Consider the following 22,880-nt stretch of genomic DNA (forward strand, 5'->3'; position numbering starts at 1 on the left):
GTGACATAGCTTGTTTACTTTTGTGCTTAGCTATAATTTGGTAGGCACTGACAGTTTTGAAGCCATTGCAGCGTAAAACATTTAAAAATTAAAGCAACAGTGGCTTTGCAAATATGAAAAATTTAAAAATTAAAACTTTAATTATTGGTTTGCAGTTTGGCCAGAGAACTTAGAAGAAGTTACGTTCTCTGATTCGGCTTTAACTATGTATTATCTTGATAAAACATTGTTATAAGAGATGGTAGCATAAAATACTTAAAACCGCGTAATAAGTAAAGTTAATTATGAGAACGTAATTAAATACGCTGGTAAATTTAATTAAAGCATATATGATTAAATTAAAATATAATAATCATAAACCATTTAATATACTAAAAACTGAATATACCTTTTTTAATTTGACTATAGTTCTCCTAACCTATAAAAATTATTATTAATACTATTACTTTTTTTTCAAACATAAAGCGCTTGAACATATAAATATATTAAGACGCGTTCTCTCCTACAATATCAGCTCATATTCTCTTAAATCGTTATTCTCAGAAGCTTTTCTTCACCTATGCCTACTAATCTACTTTGTTATCAACGTTCTGCAAGCTGACACAGAAACACGCCTGCACAAACATTTCACAATATAAGCAATCTACATAGTATGTACATATGTAAGTTTACTGGCAAGCCTAATTGGGAATTTCCAATTCTTTTGCAAGCGACAAATGGCATAAAGAAACTTTGGGATGGACCAGAGGAAAAAATGTAAATAAGAAAATATTAACTGCATGAAATCTTATAGCCTGCTTACATACATACATACATATGTATGTACCATTTATACTGTACTTAATCTGAGTTCAGTTTCGCAATGATGCGTCGTGTGCGAAATTGCTCGCTGTGCAGTTTCTTGCATTTTTCTTTTTATATCTTTTTTTACTTGCTGCTCTTTCGCATTGGGGGATTTTTGCGTAAATACCCACGCTAAATGCATACGCTTGTACATACATACATACATAGGCAAATTTGCGCGTATTTTTGAAGGAGTGAATTTTCTAATTTATGTAAATTACTTTACTTTCACAGGTATTTTTCTTTTTAAAGCTGTGGGATTTACCAGCTGTAATAAATTGAGTTTGCTATATCAAACAAATTTTACTTTTTCTGCAAATAAATAAAATAATATGTATTTAAAAAATATATTGGTGAAATATAGTAGCAAAAATTTATGAATTTTTAATATTATAAATACTTTGTTTAGTTTAAAATAATAGTAATGTAAATTAATTAAAAAATGGTATTTATAAATGGCCACGATAGATTATATGTACATACATGTATGTATATAAAACTTTTTTTGATATACATACGTACACACACGTATTCACATAATTTTAATGATATTTTAATTTTGGAAATTGTATTACCCTATCAACTTTATCAACTGTACGTAGCCGATAGCTTAGAGAGTTCTCACTAAATAAGTTTGAGAAATTCTTTGAAATATTGCAAAAGAATGCAAATAATTTTTTGGGCCAAGATAAGGATTTAAATTTTTTTTCTTTCAAAAGCAATGTAGTATTTTTTTTATTTTGAGGTTTTATTGTATAAAATGTTTCTTTAAAGTAAATGATATGCTAGTACATATTTAAATTTATCTTAAATAAAAATTCACTGAAAAATGTAAATTTGATATACATACATATGTACTTGTATATATGAAGCCTTGCTTGACAATTTCTTGGGCTTCATAGAAAACATTGGTTCTGCTTTTTGACAATCTCACTCAATATACAATAAAAACGAAGTTTGAAATTGAGTTTTCTAAAATAATAATCCGCTCAAATCCCAGTATTTTGGAAAAAATTGTCTTTAGCGTCATCTAGCTGGTTTAAAGCTAGAAAACATGAGTTTTTTGAAGAATTTTTAAAGAGGCAGTTTATGTGACAAATAAACTAAAAACATGAAAATTTACAGAATGTATTGCACTTTAATAATCGGCGAATCATTTTGAAAAGTTTGGGATCCCCTTGATCTTACAACCGACCCACAAAAGGGCCTCCAAAAAAAGATGTCTGGCAGTAAGAAAGATTTTGTCTGTCAAAGGCTAGGGCAACTAAACTCGTATCAATCGGATTCACCGATAATTCTTTTAAACAACCGTTAGCTGAATAAATCTTACAACCATGTTACGTTCAATTTAAAATTTAGAAAATAACTGTAATCTCGCTAAAACTTGTTAAAAAAAAGTCTCTAATAACATACATACATATATCGCTACATAATCCCAGAAAGTTACGCTCACACCGATGTGGTTAACATACAAATTTGGTTACGTGCAAAAATTTGACGAGGCGTAAGGCAAAAATTATTAGTGCAAACATTTGCAAAGAGTCTAATCTTTTCATTAGCATTACACAAATTAGTTTATTGCATATAACTTCAGACAGAGCTTTATATGAATGTGTATTAACTCGCCTCAACCCCTTCGCATACCTTACTCTTTATTGCACTAAATGCGTGCTACGTTTCGGTACGCTCGTACCCACTGCCTACACACACACTACACACTCCCTTTCGTAGTATTTTCTCTTAATACTTTATTTCACCTTTTTTCCTTTAAACCGGTGGTCCAAATGATAGTTTTTTTTTTAATATTTTGCTGATAAATATATCGACAGTGATTTCGCCTTTGACTTTCTAAATTTTTATAGAAAGTCGTTGTTTATATCCATGTAACAAATTTCAAAATATTTAAAAGTATTAACCTAAACACATCTTTTTCACGAAGAACCTTTTCATCTCGACGACTATGTTAATAAGCACCACGAATGTGAATGGGGTTCGAAAAACAGATAGGTGACCTTGGAGATGCCAATGCAATCCCTTAAAGGGACAGTCCGGGCGTATTTCGACGCTCTGCTATCAGTGACCATTTTCTTTTATATCGCAGAATAGGTCATGCCCAGTCGAAAATACTTGACCAAATAAAAATCCGGAACCGTTCCATAGTAGACCCGACTGCCGTGGGCTGTGAATAACCGGTTGAATAGCCGGTTAGAAGAAATCTCGAGCCAAGGCCGAAAACCGGCTTAAACGATTACCCCAATGAGAATCTTCCATTATTCGAACAAATCCATGAGTATGTATTTTTTTAATACACCACAACATGAACCACCCTGTAAAACTGTACTTGCAACTGCTTGAATCCTCTTGAGTACAAGTTCGAGGATTTATTTGAGCATGATTTCCATTTGTTAAACGTTTAGTGTTAATTTTGATTGTCAATTAAATAGCGTTAGACTTATAATTGCTACAGAATTCAATGATAACTGATAGAAAAAAGAAGCTATTCTAGAGCATTTTACACAAATTAACGTTTAATTTGATGCTTCTTTCTTTTGGCCACGGATGCGAATATTTAACCCAGCATTGTTCACACCTCCTGAATTTTTCATAATGCGCATTACTTCCAGCGTTCATTCATTTCTTAATGGCGCCGGCACGTGGGGTCTAGTGAAACGTCTTTTCTTGTTGGTGTAATTTTAGGTATGTTAACCGCTAAAGTTGCGTAAATTTAATCGATAAATCGGTTAATTAAAGTTCAAATAAAGGGCAGCTCTGGAATGTGTGAATCAGTTGAGCTACTTTTAACTTAAAAAGTGTCTATTAAAAACGCGTTTATTAGCACTTTTGATAAACTTAAAAAGTGCGTCAAAGACATTGTTTGATAGCCGACTGGAAGTGGAGAAAAATGCAGTAAAGTGATAATGCTTTAGTCAGCATTATGCTAAAAAATTTAAATTTAAATTATATATGTTACTTGATCACAGATATCACTTGACAGATTGTCTTCTGAATTTCTCACAGCTCATCTTTATCTTTATTGTCTTCATAAACCCTTATAGGATTTTAGTCGGGTTCATGATATTGAAACAGTTCCCTTTTTCACTGCAACTCTACTCTTTGTATCGAGCGTGCATGCCGTCCATAAAGTAACTTCTAAGACAAACCGAAACTTGAACGTAATAAATATAAAAAAAAAAAAAGGAAAAAGTTAACCTCGGTTGCATTGAAGTTATAATACCCTTTACAAATACAAAAGATTGATTAAAAGAACTTGATTTTGATCGATTATATATATGCTATAGTGATCCAATCTGAACAATTTCTTCGGAGGTTGCACCATTGCCTTGAGCAATAAACCATACCATTTCTTGATGATATCTCGTTAAAAAGAAAAGCTTTCCCTACAATCTCTTTATTCCGAACGTTCAGTTTGTATGACATCTATACGATATAGTGGTCCGATATAAGTCGTTCAGAAAAATGAGCAGCTGCTTAGGGAGAGAACATGTGCAAAATTTCAGATCGATATCTCAAAAACTGAGAGACTAGTTCGCGTATATGCAGACAGACAAACGGACATGCCTAAGTCGACTCAGCTCGTCACGTTGATCATTTATATATATATTTTATAGGGTCTCTGATGTTTCCTTCTGAGTGTTATACACTTCGACACAAACTTAGTATACAGGGTATACTGTTCAGCGTATAATTAATGGTTTTTAAAGGTTTTCAAGCATCACTCATATTTTTATCGTGGGCAGTACCAGTTTTTAAAGAATATATTCGGGGGGCCATGGGTTCAAATCCTGATCGTATAAAACCCAAAATTCTGAAATTTTTATACATTCGTAACATGTAGGAGTAGCTCCTAACGGTTGTTTGCAGCATCCAAAATTATTCGAGTTAAATATAGTATTAGTATTTTAAAGTCATCACGATGTTTTGAAATGAGCGCAATCGGACTAAAATAACTTCATCCGGTGATTTTAATTATTTTACTTTACAATAGATTCTACAAAAATACAAAATTGGAGATATCAAAAAAAAAGTGGGTGCAAATAAAGCCGATGTCAAGCCATGTGGGAATTCTCATCTAATAATGATTGAAATTAGTTTATGCGTGTGCAAATCTCTAGATACGGAATATGAAGACATTCGGCCTAATGATTGACTTTATACGCAAAATATTAGTTAAATTGGGAGATAGTGTGCCCTAGTGCTAAAAATTGATAAATCGTTTAATTACTTCTGATAGCCAAGTACCTTATATAATGACTGTCAAACTATCGATTGATTTAATACCGTAAACATCGGTAAATGTATAAGATATTTCCTTTATAGACAGTAAATTGGTTAAAAATAGGTGAAATTCGTCCATAACTTACCTTAACCCCCATATAATAGATATTACGGTTAACTATATTATAGATATTTATACATATAGGTTAATATATGAATTATTTGAATGAATATCGGTGAAAATGTGTTGTTTCGCCCAAAAAACAAAAGGAAAATCCAAAATCTTCCTGATTTTTGACCCTCCGTATATATCGATCGAAGTATGTTAATAAAATAAATTATGTATGTTTTCTTAAGGCAATTTCTGTTTAGACTCCCTAGCGCTATTATTATTTTCGTTTTTCAGATTGTCTTAAACCATACCACTGTTAATTTAAAAATTATTGATATTAGCACCTACATTCACCCATTACTAAAATGCACGTGAATTCTACTAGCTGATTGTAATATAGATATTTCGGATATTGATTAAAATATATTAATGAAGGTCGTTTGTTAAGGAAGATATACTAAGTGAAACTATTTTATACTTGGTTCCACACAAATTTAGCTCTTCCTTACCTCTTTACTATTGCGACGCTTTTCAATTTTGAACTCAAGCTTAAATATGTCAAAAAATCCGTATACAAAATTAACTACGCACAAAACAGAAACACAATCACCTTGAAACCCTTCATGCAAGAGGGCAATGCCTCAAACAAATTTTGGCATACACGCTTAGTCTCTTACAAAAATACAAAACAGGGAACATGTATTTACAACGTGATCCCTATTTTACTACCCCCTCCTCTGTATCCGCTCTACATACAATAGTAAGTCAATTGTAAATTTCATCCTCTTCGAATGTGACTAGAGACATGTATCGAGCCCGTGGGCCAAGTAGTTCATCAAACTTCCAATAAACAAGTAAGGAAGATCTAAATTCGGGTGTAACCGAATAGTTTATGGTGCAATTTCGACCATTTTTAGGTAAGAGCTAACATACCTTAAAGCTACTATTCGTGCAATGTTTTATTCCGATGTCTTCATTGATGCTTTATTTGTATATACTGTAAACTGAAAGAACCAGATAGAATGTTTAACCATTTTTACATAACAACATAAGGATGTTAGAATAATGTTACATACCGAATTTTTTTGAAATGGGTCTCATATTTCCTCAGATATTAAATTTCATCGCAGAAAGGGGGTGTGCTCCCATTGTCCAATGTTTACGCAAAGCCTTATGTTATGAAACTTTTCTGTGACATGCCAGTTGTGAAATTTAATACTTCTGGCTAACCGGTATATGAGGTGTGAGCGTGTTGGTCAACCGATTTCATCCATTTTCAGGCAGTATGAGGAGTTGCTATAAACACTTCTTCTTAGCAAGTTTGGTGGATTTAGCGTTAGTGTATTATTAAATATATACTTTAAATATATTAGTGAGCGGGGCCACGCCCACTTTTTAAACAATTTAGTTATAGCAATTTATAGCTTTTTGTTTACCGCTTTTTTGTGGTCTTGTCTACGGTCCGTTTTCGCTCATCTGCAATACATGCAGACAGTCATCCAGAATTCAACTCATCTAGTCATCATATATATGCAAGGTTGCATACAACGCATTAAATAATTCAATTAACATTTGAATTAAATTTTTTTGTATTTTGTAACTCCAAATAAAATTTTTTTTATATTTTTTAATCCCGAATACCGGATTAAAAATTAAAAATTAAAACAAATTGTTAATCCCCAAATTTAAAAATAAAGTTTTAGTCCCAACTACCGGATTGAAAAATAAATGAAAGAAATTTCAATCTAAAGCATATATTTAAGAATTAAAAAAAAATTTGTTTTAGAATTAAAATTTTTTCGTGTTCATTCAAATCAAAAAGTAATATTTTCTATTTTAAATTTTGATTCCCAAAAGTCGGGAGTTAAAAAATTCGCAACCCTGTAGGTAGGTAACTCTATATATAGGTATATATCAATTAGTTTTAGGTGTTGCAAAAACCCTTAACATAGGTAAACAAAAATATTATACTCTGTAGTAATATGTTGCGGGAGTATAAAAATATTTTCAATTAAATTGGCGCGCAAATTGGTGTCTCTGAATTGACTGCATAGTATTTACATTAACAACTCATATTTACTATATTGTTTATGCGATTCTTCGCGGGGTAAATGCGCTCGCCGCCGCCAACCACAAACTCACCCACATAGCCATCACTTGGGCATTAACCATTGCGCAGGAAGACAAAACTCGTCGTAGGCGAAATTTCATTCACTTAGGTCAGTTTAGCACGTAGGCCGCGCTGCATAACATAACTGCCGATGACTGGCTCTGAGCGTATGCCGGGAAAGCCATAAAATGCGAACTTGCATTTTCCAGCGATGTGTTTACTACGAATTTTGTATACAAACAAATGGCGATGCAACGTGAGAATTTTTACTCGTAACATTTCGACTTTTTTACTTCACTTTTATGTAGTGTGACTGAATTGGGCGATGAACTTTTTTCGGTATGATTTTCACCCCAATGTCGCACTTCGCAACTGTGTAGTAATTAAGTTAACTGTTGTTCATAATTCTGTTTTAATGTTGTTTACAATTTAGGTGTTCGTTTATTGAACTGGACCTCATGGATATATGTATGTAGTATATGGGTATATATATACATATGTATCAGTTGAGTGCTCTGTCCATGGATATATGTTTATACATACGTGTTTTCTGAATTTATATAGTGTCAATTACAGGATGTACATTTATATGTAATGTGTAATAAATTTCATTATTCGCTAAATGAAGTGATTGACTTATGAGAAGTTAAAGAGCTATGTTTTGGTTTATGAAAATTTAAGTCTATAAACAAGTATATACATATATGTATATATGTATATATAAGTGTATATGCAAATACATATGTACCTCTTATGTGTAGCTTTCGAAGCGCTATATGTATACAGTATGTTTACGACTTTAAGATACATTTCTTGAGCTTTAAAGACTTTAAAGGGTTATATCCACTTGCAAATCAGAAAAAAACGCGATTTTGATTAAATTTGAAGAAGAATTTTGTTTAATGAATAAATAAATATAATATTTATTTACAGAAGAGAATATATATAATAATCGGGGATTCATTTCGAAAAATTTTTAATCCGCTTGATCCCGTAGCCGATCTTAAAGAAACCCTCCAAAAAAGGTGTCCGGCTGTAGAAGATATTTCTGCTTAAAACTCTCTCAAATAAGTACAGGTATCGATTGAAGAACTAGCAAAAATTTAAAAAGTCGTTTTTGAAAAAAATATTTACTTTTCAGAGTGGCTTAAGAAATCGAAATTGTTTTGAAATATCAAGTCGATCGGTGTAACCGTTTCGGAGTATATTTCGTCAGCAACTCTGAAAACAACATTATATATGTTTTTATATAATGTATACATTTTTAAAAGCCGATTACAGTCAGTTAAAAAATGCTTACAAAAGATCGGAAAGATTAAAATTTTCGGAGAATATAAATCCCGTTTTGAAATTCACAAGTGGATATAACCTTTTAACTGCAACTTTAAGAGCAAAAAATTTTTAATTTTTGATCAGCATTATATTGGGCTCTTCTCTTCAAACAATGTTATTAACTCCTACGGCCAAAAGAGTAATGTTATGGCAACTAAATAAGCTTTCTTTAATGTGCGTTTATCTAGTCAAAATCCAAACTGATTAAACTGGTTAAATGCAATCCTAAATAAATTCATAAATTACACTTAAAATATTGTAATCAGTTCAGTTGAAAACTTTACATTTTCTGCCGTAACAACTTCAAAACTTCAAAGAAATAAACAAATTAATTCTTAGCGCTTTTTTATAGTAAAAAGCCCTCGTACATGGGCTTTGGCTAAAATTTCCATATACAATCAAAAATCCCTACAATATACCGGTTCATATTTAAGACACTGAAAAATTTACCGAGCCAAATGACAATCGAAAGAAGCTACAGACTTTCTCACATTAAGAGATCTAAAATTAAATTGAATAAGCAATAAATTGAGGGGAATACAGCTCCGCGCTAAAAATGCTCTGCAGCTAGTAGTTCAGTATACAATACAAACATAGAATTACTGAATATTTCGTATACTACATCTAGCGTCTCAAATAGAATTCATTTGACTATTCGAATTTTTTCTGTAAATAAAAAAAATTAATACCTTTTTGTGTTCCAATAATTTTTTTTCTATTATAATGAATTTTTAAAAATATTGTAAAGAACAAGACAAAAAAAGCAGCATTTAAGCGCTAATTTGTATTTAAAGACTAAACTTTAAAGTAAAGCTGAATTTCCAGCGTACAGCAGGCCGTATGAGTAATATTTTCCGATTATAAATTTCTATTCATTTATTTAATTTGAGGCTATCGAGTGAAATATATAATGTTGCATTAACAAATATAAAACTAGACATCAGCAATGATTCTAGTAATTTTTGTATTTGAAAATATTGAAATTGTATTTCCATTATGTCGTAGTAAGCAGATATTCAGTCTATCCGTTTTTGGGTCTAAAAAAAGATCAGATTTCAAACATTAATGCGTTACTTTAAAGATTCCAGCCAGCACCATCCTAAATGTATGTATTACATAAGTATATAAAGTAATGGTGTCTCAAAATGCCACTACGCTTCAACAAATGTTCATAACATACTGCAAACATACTGCTCATCAATTTCCTCACCTACTCTCTGAATCTGAGTGCGCTAAATAGTTAACTATGACTGTCAGAACTCGTTAGCACCAACGCAGTATCCTAAAATAGCTAATCAAATTATTGCATGCGCTTAACTAAACCATTGTGCATAATTTGGCGATATGATAATAGCAGGTCTTTTGAGTCTTTTGATTTTGTATTAAATAAAACTGCAACTGTACAAACAAAGCGCTGTTTGGCTTAGTTGAACGACCCGCAAATATTCACACGGCGGCGGCGTGTGAGCAAATAATGAGCGGCGACTTCATGCGAATTGAGCTAAAGTGAAATGAACCAGGTTGAACTGGCGGAAATGAACACCGGGGGTGAGAATTATGGCGAACAATTATGATCGACATTTGCTAAAAGTGGTTAAATTACAATTTTTATTAAATAAAATTTGAGATTTATTTTTGGGTATTGCATGATGATATTTTTGCTTTGCGCTTATTTTTATACCCTGAACAGAGTTTGCCACAAAGTTTGTAATACCCAGAAGGAAACGTCTAAGGCTAAATCAACCAAACTTGCTCACAGCAAATCGTTTCAATATCCCATTTGAAAATGTAAAAAGTTGAAATCGGATTACAACCCCGTACGGATTACTCCCACCATAACGGTTATCTTGAAAACTATAAATATGATTTAATAATTAAAAGCGTTGGAGGCACTAAATTTTGCGCCCGAGATGATACAAAAAAGGTTTATAAGAGCCAGTATCAATATTTGGCAATGGGCGTGGCATATTTAGGTGAAGACCCATATCTCGGGACCTACTTTGACCAATTTCAACCAAATTTGGTACATCACATTACCCTAACATTCCTATCTTACAGTGCGAAAATGAGCGAAATCTGACTACAAGTACAACTACGCCTACTTTCCAAATAACACAATTTAAATTTCATCTCATTCTTTCATTTTCCATTATACAAATCAAGCAGCAATCAATGCATCGGAATAAAACTTTGTATGAATAGTGCCTTTAAAATGTGAAACTTGATAAAAAAAAATAGTTAAAATTGGACTACAAGCCCCAGATACCGAATATGTGGTTCCCAGTTCCAATTGCGAACTTTTTATCGAAAATATCGGTCAATCTGTGAAATATATTAGTGAAATTTGAAAGAGTTGCAAGAGTATGCAATGTTCGGTTACATCCGAGCTCGTCCTTACTTGTTTCTTTTATTTTTTCATCCGCGGCTTCGAATTGCAAACTAAAGAGTGAATTACCTGCAATGTCGAGTAGAACAAATACCGTTCTTTGTGATGATCTTGCACTGATTTGCCATTTAAGGTGTGAAATTGCCTAAGTGGTGACTTTGACCGCAACACATTGCCACATTTCCGACTAAAATTGGGTTCAACAACAAGCCAAGTAGTTGAAAGTATTTTTTTCTTTATTATTTTTATTATTATTACGCTGCTTAAAGTTGTTATTGTTTTTGCACGCGATCAACGTATGTGCTAATATGTAGATCGGCATGTCGGTATGCAACACTGATAGTAAAATTTTGTTTACGAGTTCTTTGCTCTGCTTTTGACACCACATAAACATACATACACATGTAAGTGCTCCCTTAGAAAGCAAAAAAGGCCGTCGATCTTGCTGCGGTTTGTTTATCAACAGTGTCATTTCGAGGCCGCGATGCCCGAAAATGCCGGCTACTTGAGGTGCGACTTCATGCAGTACAAACACATACATACATGCATACATACACACCTTGCAAATCGAAGTAAACAATTAGGGAGAGCACGAAAAATGTCAAATGCGCCGAGGTGAATGAATGAGTGTTAATATGTAAATTCTATATATATACATATCTAAATATATCAAATAATGGTAGTGTGAGGCACAAATACCCCTTCTTATTTTGTGTAAGTGCGCCTTTTTGTTTGCTGTGCATTTTATCTTGAAAATTGCGCACGTTTCTCATAACTCAGCGATAACTTGTAGAAAATGAGATACAAATGTCCGACGATAACTTCTGGTAATGAACTCTACGCGACAGCAATTGTTATTGTATCTAACAAATGCACGTGGCCCATTTGGCTTTCTTCTAGAAAATTTGCTAATAAATTTGGGTTATTGAAATGTTAAATATACTGGGCGCGTGTGGTTGGAATGTGTTTATTTTCAATGCGAAATTGCGTTGCTAGAAATTGCATTAAAATTGGGTGTATTGTAAATACATTTTGTGCTCTCGCAAAATGTTGCACCGTAAATAGTTGGATTTTCAAGCAAAGATTGTTTACAATACATTGAAATACCAGGTGTAAATTTTGAGCTATATACAGGGTGTGCCATATTTTATAGCGGAATGGCAACCCTCTGTGTTAACAAAACAGGCATATTTCATATTAAAGAATATCACATTTCAAAGTATAGGTAGTCAATCAATAACACCACTTTTTCAGAATGACTCTTCGAAACTGAAATTTTACAGACAAAGGCTTAGGTATATCGTTAAAATTTATTTCAAGTACGATGTTTCTTAATGTAAATGTGTCGAAAAATGATCAAGACAGCTCGGTCAAATACTACCAGAAGCTAAATTGTCATAATACCGCAGCCAAACTTCCATATAACGATATTATTTAAAGCTTTGTATGTAAAAAATGTAACCATGTATTTGACACCGCTTACTTTGATATTATTTAAACTCTGCTCAGATATTTGAACCGAATATGTCTCAAGAAATTTTCATTCCGAACTAAAGCTGGGATGGGTTTAAAAATATTGTATATGGCAGCTTGCTTACTGCTTCAAATCGATATCTCAAAAACTGAGCGACTAGTTCGCGCATTACACCCAGACGGACATGACTAAATCACCTCAACTCGTCACTCTGATCATTTATGTATATCCTTTATAGGATCTCCGATGTTTCCGTCTGGACGTTTCAAGCCGGCAAACATAGCAAACAACTTCCTTATCCAGCGCTTGGGTCAGATCAGATCGTATGATTTAGCACCATTAGATTTAGTTTTATGGGGTTATTTATAATCAGAGTTCTATTGCAACAAGCTTACAACCACGCGTACTTTAATGAAGAAAGTTCAACGTTGCATGAATGAAATTCAGCCACATTTATGCAGAGTAGTCATGGAAAATTTCGCCAAACGAATGCGTATGTGTATGGAAAGCCGTAGAGGCTATTTGCCCAATGTGTTGTTCCATAAATAACCCTATCCTATGTACCTTCTAACAAACCTTTTGCCGAATACGACGGCCAGTGTGTAAGTTATATATTTATAAAATTGGTTGAAAATATGTTCTCGGGTATACCAGAGCAATGTCAAAAGTTAATGCAACAAACCCAGACCTTTTCTACCCCCAATATATCCTACATAATGATTTCCGACTTTTCCACCTGTCTTTAAAACATTTAAGTTGGCCAAAATGTGTGATATTGTAATGAAATTAAGTGGACAAGTTTTATTAAAAATTGTAAAGTGAACGGTTTTTCACTGAATATGAATGGAATTAGTCTAGACCTTCGTCTAAACCTGTTATCACTAATATAATGAATAATGAATTCCGAACCTCTGACTGACGTTCTCCATATCAACCTAATATATTAAATTTAACCTCTTCGGTTGAATATATATCACATATACGATTGATCTCGTATCTGATTTGAAGATGATTAACGTTTTCGTCGAGCTCTTAAGTTCTTTCGCAACATTTTTAATGTAAAGTTTCACTGGCACCTGAAGGTATATTTCCACCTTTGAGACTTTCAAGAGTAAAAAAATGTTCGATAACAGCTAAACTTAGCGCTTCCTTACTTGTTTATGAATAATTTGCTGCTCATTTAATCGCAAAGCATTTTAATTTTCCAACTGTTACGTCAAACCTAAAAGCACACCTACTTTTCTAGCAAATTCTTTTTAGATTAAAATTCCGTTGTTAATAACTAGGTATCAAGAGTCTCTAGAATCACACTCTTAAAACACGATATATCGGAGACTAGCTCAGTAGCCGCCATTGCAAAAATTATTATAGTTAGGCATTCTTTAAGCTGTCTAAACTAGCCTGACCCCTTAAGTAGGCGAAAGGTTTATACATATGTACATACATTCATACTTGTATATATATGTTAACCTTGACATAAAGTTGGCTGATACCGAAAATTAGTATCATCGCTACATCAGTTCGTTATACAATAAGTAAATACAAATACTTGTTTTAATTTTTTTTTTTTTTTTTTTTTGTATTTATTCCACTATTTTTGGTTAATTATTATTTATTATTCGCCTTTTTATTGCTGATAATTTAAATAAAAATTATGTGACTATTATACCTACATATGTTCACATCTTCCAAAAACGTTGTGAGACAACCCCCAGCGTGTTGACTATTTTTAAATTATCTATCAAACACTCAAATCTGGTGAAAGGCATTCACACTTTTTGAATGAAATCTTAAAAGATTTTTTGTGCCAAGATTTTCTGAAAATCTAAACTCAAAATAAAATTAACGCGAAACAAATGAGTAGAAAGTAAAAGTTGACAATTTCCCACACAAACCACCGTTTTTTCCTTAGCAAATAAAAATAAATTAACGAGTACCACTGTTAATGACATGAAAAAAACGAAGAATACGTTTTACAGCCTATAAACAATTGACACCCATTAGTGCCAGCCAACATCCACCGAGGTGCTACCAATCGACGTCCGCTCTGTTGGCACTGCGCCAACTAGGCAAACCAACCCGAGCGGGCATGGTCAATAAACGTGCTATTGCTCACATCTGATGCCCGGAAAATCATAGGTATACAACATGTATGTGTGTTGCACCCAGTCTTTTAAGCAGAAAAAAACACAGTTAAAATAAAAAAAAAAGAAATTGTGAAAATTATTCACCTCTGCCTTCTCAATATGGGCTAATAAACTGTGGAATACACTCAATTTGTATGCACTCTTGAGTGTATGTGTGTGCAAAGTCATAAATACTGCCATATTTTCCATTTCATATTTCCACAAATCGCCAAAGACGATACAAGTTCCTTCTCGATCTTTGTTGTTTTTCCAAGTAACCTGTGGATCATGCCAGCGGCCAAAATAATTTCGGTTTCGCGAAAATGTATGAATTGTCTTTTTTCCACAGACTTTTATCTTTTTTATGAACTTAATATCACTTCTTGGAAGGTAAGAGCAACATTTTATTTTTGGACGCTAATTACTTTTTAGTGATTAAAAAGTTTCCTTTTATATATTTGTGGGAAAGTTATATATGTCTTTATATAGCAATGTTTGTGGAGACATATGTATATATGTACATATATGTATATATATTTGAAGACTGCTACCTCTACTATATTTTAAAGAAATTATCTAATGCCTTAAGCTATTTGTGACCCCGAAACTCTTGAACCACCAAGACAACTCACACACCCAAACCACTCCCCTGATTACCTTAAGAGTCTTACAATATCTCCAGAAGCAAATTGTTCGATGTTCTTTTGATTACCAAACGCCTTTTCCCTGAAGTTACAACTTTTGTCCATCGAATCTGAAACATTTGCTGTCATCAAGTAAACACTCAGCACACTTAGCACACAGGCCACTATTGAGAGTTTTTCTTGGAATAAGACTAAGTAGGCGGCTAAGAAGAAATTTCATCTATCGACGAACAAAATTAGCTTTCTATATCACATATTCGTAGACATTCCTTAATGTCGCATAACGTCGTACAATAATCAAAACACTGATATGTCTTCTTGCAGACTGCTAGCTCTGAATGTATTGAACTTGGAATCAGCTGGTAATATCAAGGAAGGAGGAATGCCACTACTGTATATATATATGTATAAAAGGAAATGAAAGAGTTCAATATAGTTTACATATTTTTCATTAAGATAAAATATGAGATATAAGTATGTATAATATAGATTTGTGTCTTTAACCCATACATATTTTGCTTAAAAACTTCGAATTATTTGCCAAACATTTTTTCTTTTAATTATAAATAAACACATTAAAGTGATTGTCTTAACCATCTTATACTATTTATAATGGATATATTTAAAAAACTCCGCGCTACCCCTCATTTAAGTTAGATTCCCAATTAATGTATGTAATATCACTTAAACTCTCACTTAATAATCATATGGCGCTCTACATAACTACTTGTAGATAATAACACTACTAAAATTATGCGGAGAGATTTAGAAGTGAGGTACTAACATTAGAAAAAAGAGCTAAACAATCTTATCATGTTGGTAGCTGCGCGCGCAAATGCCAACACATATTTAAGAGGCACAAAATATAATTAAAAAACTCGTTAACGTAAGGTGCTTTTTGGTTGCAACGTAAACTTTAAACAGGTAAAAAGCGGAAAATCCCAAAAACACTGAATGAATAAGACTAAATTTCATATGAAGCGCTTGAGATGCTGCGGGTTTTGGTGTGGCGCAAAAACTTTTCACATGAACCAACAGATCACAAGCCAGCGAGCTGGAGAATCACATGCAGGTGGGAACCACAATGAAGTTTGAGCAGCGGCAGCTGGAGTTAGACACGAGCGCCACAGCTTCGGTAGAGAAATCAAAAGTCAAAGCCAAGAGCCCAAAAGAAGTCAAGAAGTGGAGCAGATTTTTACGCGTGACCAACAAAATTTCGCGCATAATTAACTGATATGCGCGTCGCGAATATTATTTTTACGATTTTCGTTAAATTCTCGGAAACTACATATGGCAAAAAATAAAAGAGAAAAAAAAATGCAAAAATAAAATCAAATTGAGAGTAAATAATGAACGTAAAACCCCAAGCAATTTGTATTTGCTGCGCAATGCCTCAATGCGAGTGAGAGCGAGTGAGCGAGCGCAAAAAATCACCGTCAGCTTGGAGCCACATGTGGCTCCCCAACGACGCTTATCAGCTAGCTGTGGTAAAGGCGAGAGAGCCTACGACCTTATGGAGGGAGCGCAATGCAAATGTTTTTCGTACCATTTCTGATGAAATTCAATGGAAACGCAATCAGCACTGAGAGCGCTAGTATAAAAGCGACCGCACTGGCGTTTCGGAGCATTCATTGTGAAATTACAAATCAAAATTGAAGCAAGTCAAAAGAGCGCTTGAACGGAATAAATTGCATACGCGTTTACTTACTAGCCAAGTGAAACCAAAGCAAAGCAAAGCAAAACAGAATTTCATAACAAATTGTGTTAAAGCAAAAACAAAAAACAGACATTTTTACAAAGTGAAATTTGCGGTGAAAAAGCAAAAACAAAAGCAAACCAAAAGTGATAACACACCCCAACAAATACAAAAAAAGAGGGTCAATCAAAAGAACTAATATCAAATAAAGCAAAACTAAAAACAAAAACAAAGCAAGTGCTTAAGAACACTAGCAACAACAATAAAGAAAGAACTCAAAAGCAACAAGTGTCCTCCAAAGTGCAAACGTTGTCAAAGTCAAAGCAAATCGCGTGCGTCTTCAAAACGCAAACCTTAACCAACCATAGCAAGCAAGTGAAGTCGCCAGCGACCCACACAACTTCAAACCGAAGCGCCAACAAAAGCGTGAAAATTCCGCCATACGCACAGCAACACATCTACTCTTCATACAAAATGGTTGTAGACGAATCGCATATCCAGCATTTCAATAACAGCCAAGTCATGAGCAACATCAACCTGGAACAGCAGCTTGAGAGTCTCAGCGAAAAGAAACAACAGACCAAACAAATGGATCACGGAAAAATCGGACGCACCGTCAAGTCGGCCTTGCTGAAGGCGCAAGCCGAGTCGCGTGTCATTGTGGGACTTAGCGCCGCCATACAAGTGCTCTCCAAATCACCGGAGGGTTCACTCTTCTGCTTAATGGCCGTGCCACAAGTCGGCGACTCTGCCACACACATGCATGAAGTGCTGCTGGAAGCCTTCTGTTATGAGAATGACATCTATGTGATCAAAGTCGATTGCCCCACCAAGTTGAGCCGCATTCTCGGCAAAACTGTGGTGGAATCCTGTTGTCTGGTGCAGAAGACCTGGACCGGCGCCAATGAGTCCGGCGAGGAGCAACTCAACAAGCAAGAAGAGCAGTTAGTTGATTACTGCGAGGCATACTGGGATGCGCCACAACACCCCATTGTCGAATTGCCAGTCGTGTGAATGTGTGGACGTGTCGAATTTTTTTTAACTGAGAAGCATTTTATTGCATAACTTCTCGTATGGTGAAATTTTGAAAACATACCAAATTCAATTTTGGCTTAAAAACACAACGAGCGTGTATGATGTCTGGAACATAACGCCGACATTGCGACGTTCGAAAACCAAGTGGAGAAAGAAGGAGAAACCGAGTGACCAAAAAAATCAAAATCGAAAATCTTAAAACTGGAATGTTGCGACTGACGAAACGAAGTTGCAAACAACGAGGAATGCGGTGCCGATGCCGTCGAATGTAAATTTTGTATAATAACGATACGAATAACGCATGCGAGGCCTGCAACCGCCTCTGGCATTCCAGTCATATTAACGAAATAATAAAAGTATTAGAAATTAATGGCGATTAATTTCGAAAATCAACAAAACAAACGACACACACACATGAATTGTACGCCCCCAGCAGCTGGCAGCACCAATAACAGCAGCAATAACAACATTAATAGCATCATATAAGACAAAGCCGTCAGCAGCAAGTGACCTTCGCGCCGCCGACGCCGCCGCCAACAATGCAACGCCGGATTTCGTACGCGGCACGCACCCAAACCAGGCTCTGACGCTCAGTCATTGTGTATATGTGCGTGTGCGTGTGCGGCGCGTGCGTTGAGGAAGTCAGATTAAGATCAACAGTCACAACAACACCACTACCAGCAGCAGCGATGGCGGCAACTAAACGGCTTTGTTGCTAATTATATTTTATAGTCTTAATAAAACAAACTGTCTAGCTCAAGTAAGATTAGCAAAAACAAAATATATCTATTGTAACTCTGAATAGGTTATTAATTGAAATAGCAAAATATGAGCGAAATAGCAAAAAATGCGTTATGCAAACTCATAATTTACAGTGTGCGCAAAAAATACATATATAAGTACTTAAAAAGTTTCATGAAATGAAAGATGTTGACCTTAACGCAGCTGAAGCTGATACTGAAACTGAGTAATTGTTTTAAATTATTTTAAGCAGTCAGTTGTGTATGAAGAAAAGCGCTAGAAATTGTTTCTAAAATTTGTTAAATACTTAGCAGTTGCATAGTAACAAATTATACTTTATACTAAACTAATTGGATAGAAGTCTCAACACTTTAAAATGTTTGTTAATTATTTGTTATGTTAGCTTTTTGTTGCATGCTAGAAATGATTCGGGTTAGTTATAATACCGTTATACCTGTATGTAAAAGAATTAATGTGCCCAAGGCAACAATTGTAATTAACTCTAAGTTAAAAAAAATGAAAGCAAAAACAAAAAAAAACAAGAAAAGAAAATGAAGAGCAGTAAATTTAACGCAAGAGAGAAAATCAAGCATTATAAATAAATAAAACATGTTTTAATAAAAAAAAAAATTAATTTTTTACTTCACAACTTGGGGCTGGGGTTTTGGATTGTTGGATTATTCGCTATGCTTTGAATCGTTTGCCGTTTTCAAGTACATTTTGCCCTCCTCCTTTGGCTGCCAAAAATTCCATACTAGATTACCTTTGCATTATCAAAAAGGGAATTTTGTGAGAGTGATGAAATGTCATTGAATCTGGCTGAAATTACTAATTTTTTTTTAATGTTTTTTTTTATTATATTATTTTTTTTGTTTAACATTTTTTTTTTTTAATTTTTCTTTCTTCACTGACTAATATTATTATATTAATAATATTCACGTGTTTGGCTCTTACCTTATCTTGCGAAGGCGGGTTCGCTTAAATATTGCATAATACTACTAAAAATCGCATAGCAACCGATTATGAAAAAGCATTTTTGATAGCAATCAACGCCAAAAATGGCATTTTCAGGCAGAAAGCAATTATGATATTTTCTTAATCAAATGAACAAAAAACATTTTTTTTTGCAAAATACTGTATCACGTGATCAATATAAACGTGCTACATTTTTGTTATCGATTGTTTTGGCGCTTAATATGTGCATAATCACTTTCATATTGTGTAGCATATCATGCAATTTATTGTTTCATATTATGATATAATATTATAACGATTTTGCTTTGAAAAGTATTTTTTTTTATTCTAAAAGCTTCGAAATTCGAGAGTAATAGTTAGTAAAAACGAGAGTAAGTATTTTAATTGTTTACTCATGTTGTGGTTGCTATTTAAGCGGCAGAAAACATATCCCAAATAATTTGATGGAGTCTTGGTAGCTCTTGTCCATATAGAAGTCTCAGTTGGGTTTCGGTTAAGCGGACTTGGCTGTCATGGAGACGGCTTTTAAACAACTTTTTAAAACAAGTCTTATCTGAAAAAATTCAAATTCACTACATATTTACACAATTAATGTATATTAAATTATATACATCAGTTTTTCTTCATATCGGAATAGTACGAAACCAAAAATGTACACTTTTAATCGCAATAAATCAACGACTGGGTTCATTCGCTCTTATAAAATGAAGCAGAAGAGTGACCTGATTCTCATTGAACATGTGAAACACCGCTTTAATCACTAATAAACAATTTCTTGTACTTATTTCATTTAGAATGATGCTCTTACTGGTATTACATCAAAAATTAAAGACATTGATGGGAGATAAGTACATATCTTCTGACACTAATTCACTAAGATATCATACTTTTTCTAATAATCCCTATGCTATCAAGTTATTATTTATGTGTGAATAACTCTGTATATTTCTTATGATTTTTTTCAAAATTATTATTTATTAATGGTGGTTTCACCCGACTGTAGAAGTTTATAATACAACACTAATCCCACAAAATACAGAGCGTTAGCTTGACGTCATGGCTATTCGACTTTGTCGTTGATTTGACTAGTTGGCCAGGTTTCAGATATGATATTTTACGTTTAAGCTTGTCGTTATGGATCCATTTTTCATCAAGCGTTCAAGCAGCCTTTCTAACAAACAAAATCGTCTTTCAATGTCTATTGGCACTCAATTATCTTGCTCTTGAATATATGCGTCTGCTTTTAAACAGCTGCTTGAGTGAATCCCAAAGATTCTACGTGCTATTCTTGTGTTTGGCAACAATCTTTATGAAGTAATGCTTCCAGTTCCTCATCTTCAATATTTTTTGGACGTCCTGGAGTCTTCGGTCTCCAAACCAAAATCGTTACTTCTGATACATTCGCTCAGCTAGATTATGTTCACCATAAACTTGATTTATAAATCTCTAAAACGTTTAACTTGGAAACCTTTCCACAAAACATACCATATTAACCGCTAAATCATTCACTTATATAAAGTAAGCGATATTGCAGTAAAATACTTATACACGTACATATGTATGTTTCTCTCTCATTGCTATTGTGGTTTACGGGAAAAAGTCTCATTTTACGTAAAAACCATTTACTCGTTGACTGATATAATTAAACACTCATTAATCACTTTTCTTGATCAGTGCTGATTATTGCCAGACAAAAAGTTGTTCTCGGATAGAAATGAGAAACCAGAGCTTGATTTGTTAAAGAAATGTCTAAGTTGTCTCATTTGAAGAGTGTTTGCTTTACAAAAAAACTTTCTGGGTTAGTTTCGGCTTACTGAAGGATATAATAGGCGTAAGTTTTTCAAAAGTAAAAATTGTATTTCAATATTGTACAATAGTCTTAGAAAATTTATTTAAAACAGTGATATTTGCATTTTATATATTACATATATATATATTTCTACATTACGATATTATATTTGTAGAATAAAAATGTATGTGTTTAAAACCTGAGCCGTGTATATAAAATACTGCGCAAGTGTGCTAATTAAAAAGATGCCCAGTCATTTTGGTCACTATCTACTAATTTTAATTAAGTATATTAACATTTAATTAGCTTTACGAGCATAACAGCTGTCGAATTTGTTTTACTCTAGCTTTAAAATGTAAAAAAAAGTGCATGTTTAAGACACGAATATAAGAAAAGAGTACACGATTAACACTGACTAAGATGCATTCCCAGATAATATTGGGGATTTTATTGGGAACTAGTTGATTTGAAAGGAGTCCCTGGGTAGTGATTGTGTTACATACATAAATTTATAATAAAACAATTAATATAATATATAAATATTTTTTTCGTATTTCTACTATTTTATGTTGGAAAAATATTCGATGAATAGTAGTAAAGAAAAATATATATTTTTGAAGTTTTTGCTGTTAAATTTCTATTCCAGTCAAAATAAAAAAAATAAGAGTTAAGTTATATAAATTTACAACAAGCTGAAAGTTTGTAAATATGTTAAAGCACGTTTAAAAATAACTTACTAAAACTTCTCAACATTCCGATATGTGGAGAAAATATACTCGAGGTCAAAGGTTAAAACAAAGTTTTCGCGTATTTCAACGGAACGATAAGTTATAAATATATATATTAAAAAACAAGAGCTTCACAAATACAAAAGATTCCAAGAAGAAATTTATTTTGATCGGTCAGTTTGTTAGACAGCTACATATGGTATATTCCATAGTGGTCCGATCTGAACAATTTCTTCGGTGAGCCAAATTTTGTGAAAATATCTTGAAAAATAAAAAAATGTTCCTACAAGCGCTTGATTCCGATCGTTCATTTTGTATGGCAGCTATATGCTTTAGTGGTTCCATATTTGCGGTTCCGAAAAATAAGCAGCTTTTTGGAAAAAAAAGATAAATGTGCAAAATTTCAGATCAATATCTTAAACTAATGTCTAAATCGACTCACTATATCAATATGTTATATGAAAGTAATATAATTTAGTTGTTCGATCTGCTCGATGCTGAAAAATAATAATTAATTAATAATTAATATACAGTGGGTCACAGCTTATTTGATACAGCAGTCGATATAAATTTCGAATCCTAATATTTTCTAAACTGAAAGGAATATTGGAAAAATTTAAACGCTATATTATAGAGTAAAGAATTTCATATAT

General features: G+C 33.3%; 2 protein-coding genes across 6 annotated transcripts in view; both read left to right on the top strand.

The window, feature by feature from the left end:
- Positions 1 to 22,880, top strand: part of LOC106622560 (electron transfer flavoprotein beta subunit lysine methyltransferase) — a 90,405-nt gene that overhangs the window by 2,688 nt on the left and 64,837 nt on the right. The window contains exon 1 of one of the 5 annotated variants that reach the window (XM_070108193.1): positions 15,716 to 15,737. The exons of 3 other annotated variants lie outside the window; for them this stretch is intronic. The gene's annotated coding sequence lies outside the window, so the exon portion shown is untranslated. Of the gene's footprint in view, positions 1 to 15,715; positions 15,738 to 21,380; positions 21,542 to 22,880 lie in introns of those variants that run through there. One more of the 5 variants, XM_036362895.2, reaches the window with a different exon arrangement.
- Gadd45 (Growth arrest and DNA damage-inducible 45) lies at positions 16,836 to 19,365 on the top strand. The gene has a single exon (XM_014243812.3). It carries the CDS (start codon positions 17,434 to 17,436, stop codon positions 17,971 to 17,973), a length of 540 nt encoding a protein of 179 aa, XP_014099287.1. The 5' UTR covers positions 16,836 to 17,433; the 3' UTR covers positions 17,974 to 19,365.

This window comes from Bactrocera oleae, chromosome 4 (genome assembly GCF_042242935.1).
Source record: "Bactrocera oleae isolate idBacOlea1 chromosome 4, idBacOlea1, whole genome shotgun sequence".
NCBI classification, from domain to species: domain Eukaryota; kingdom Metazoa; phylum Arthropoda; class Insecta; order Diptera; family Tephritidae; genus Bactrocera; species Bactrocera oleae.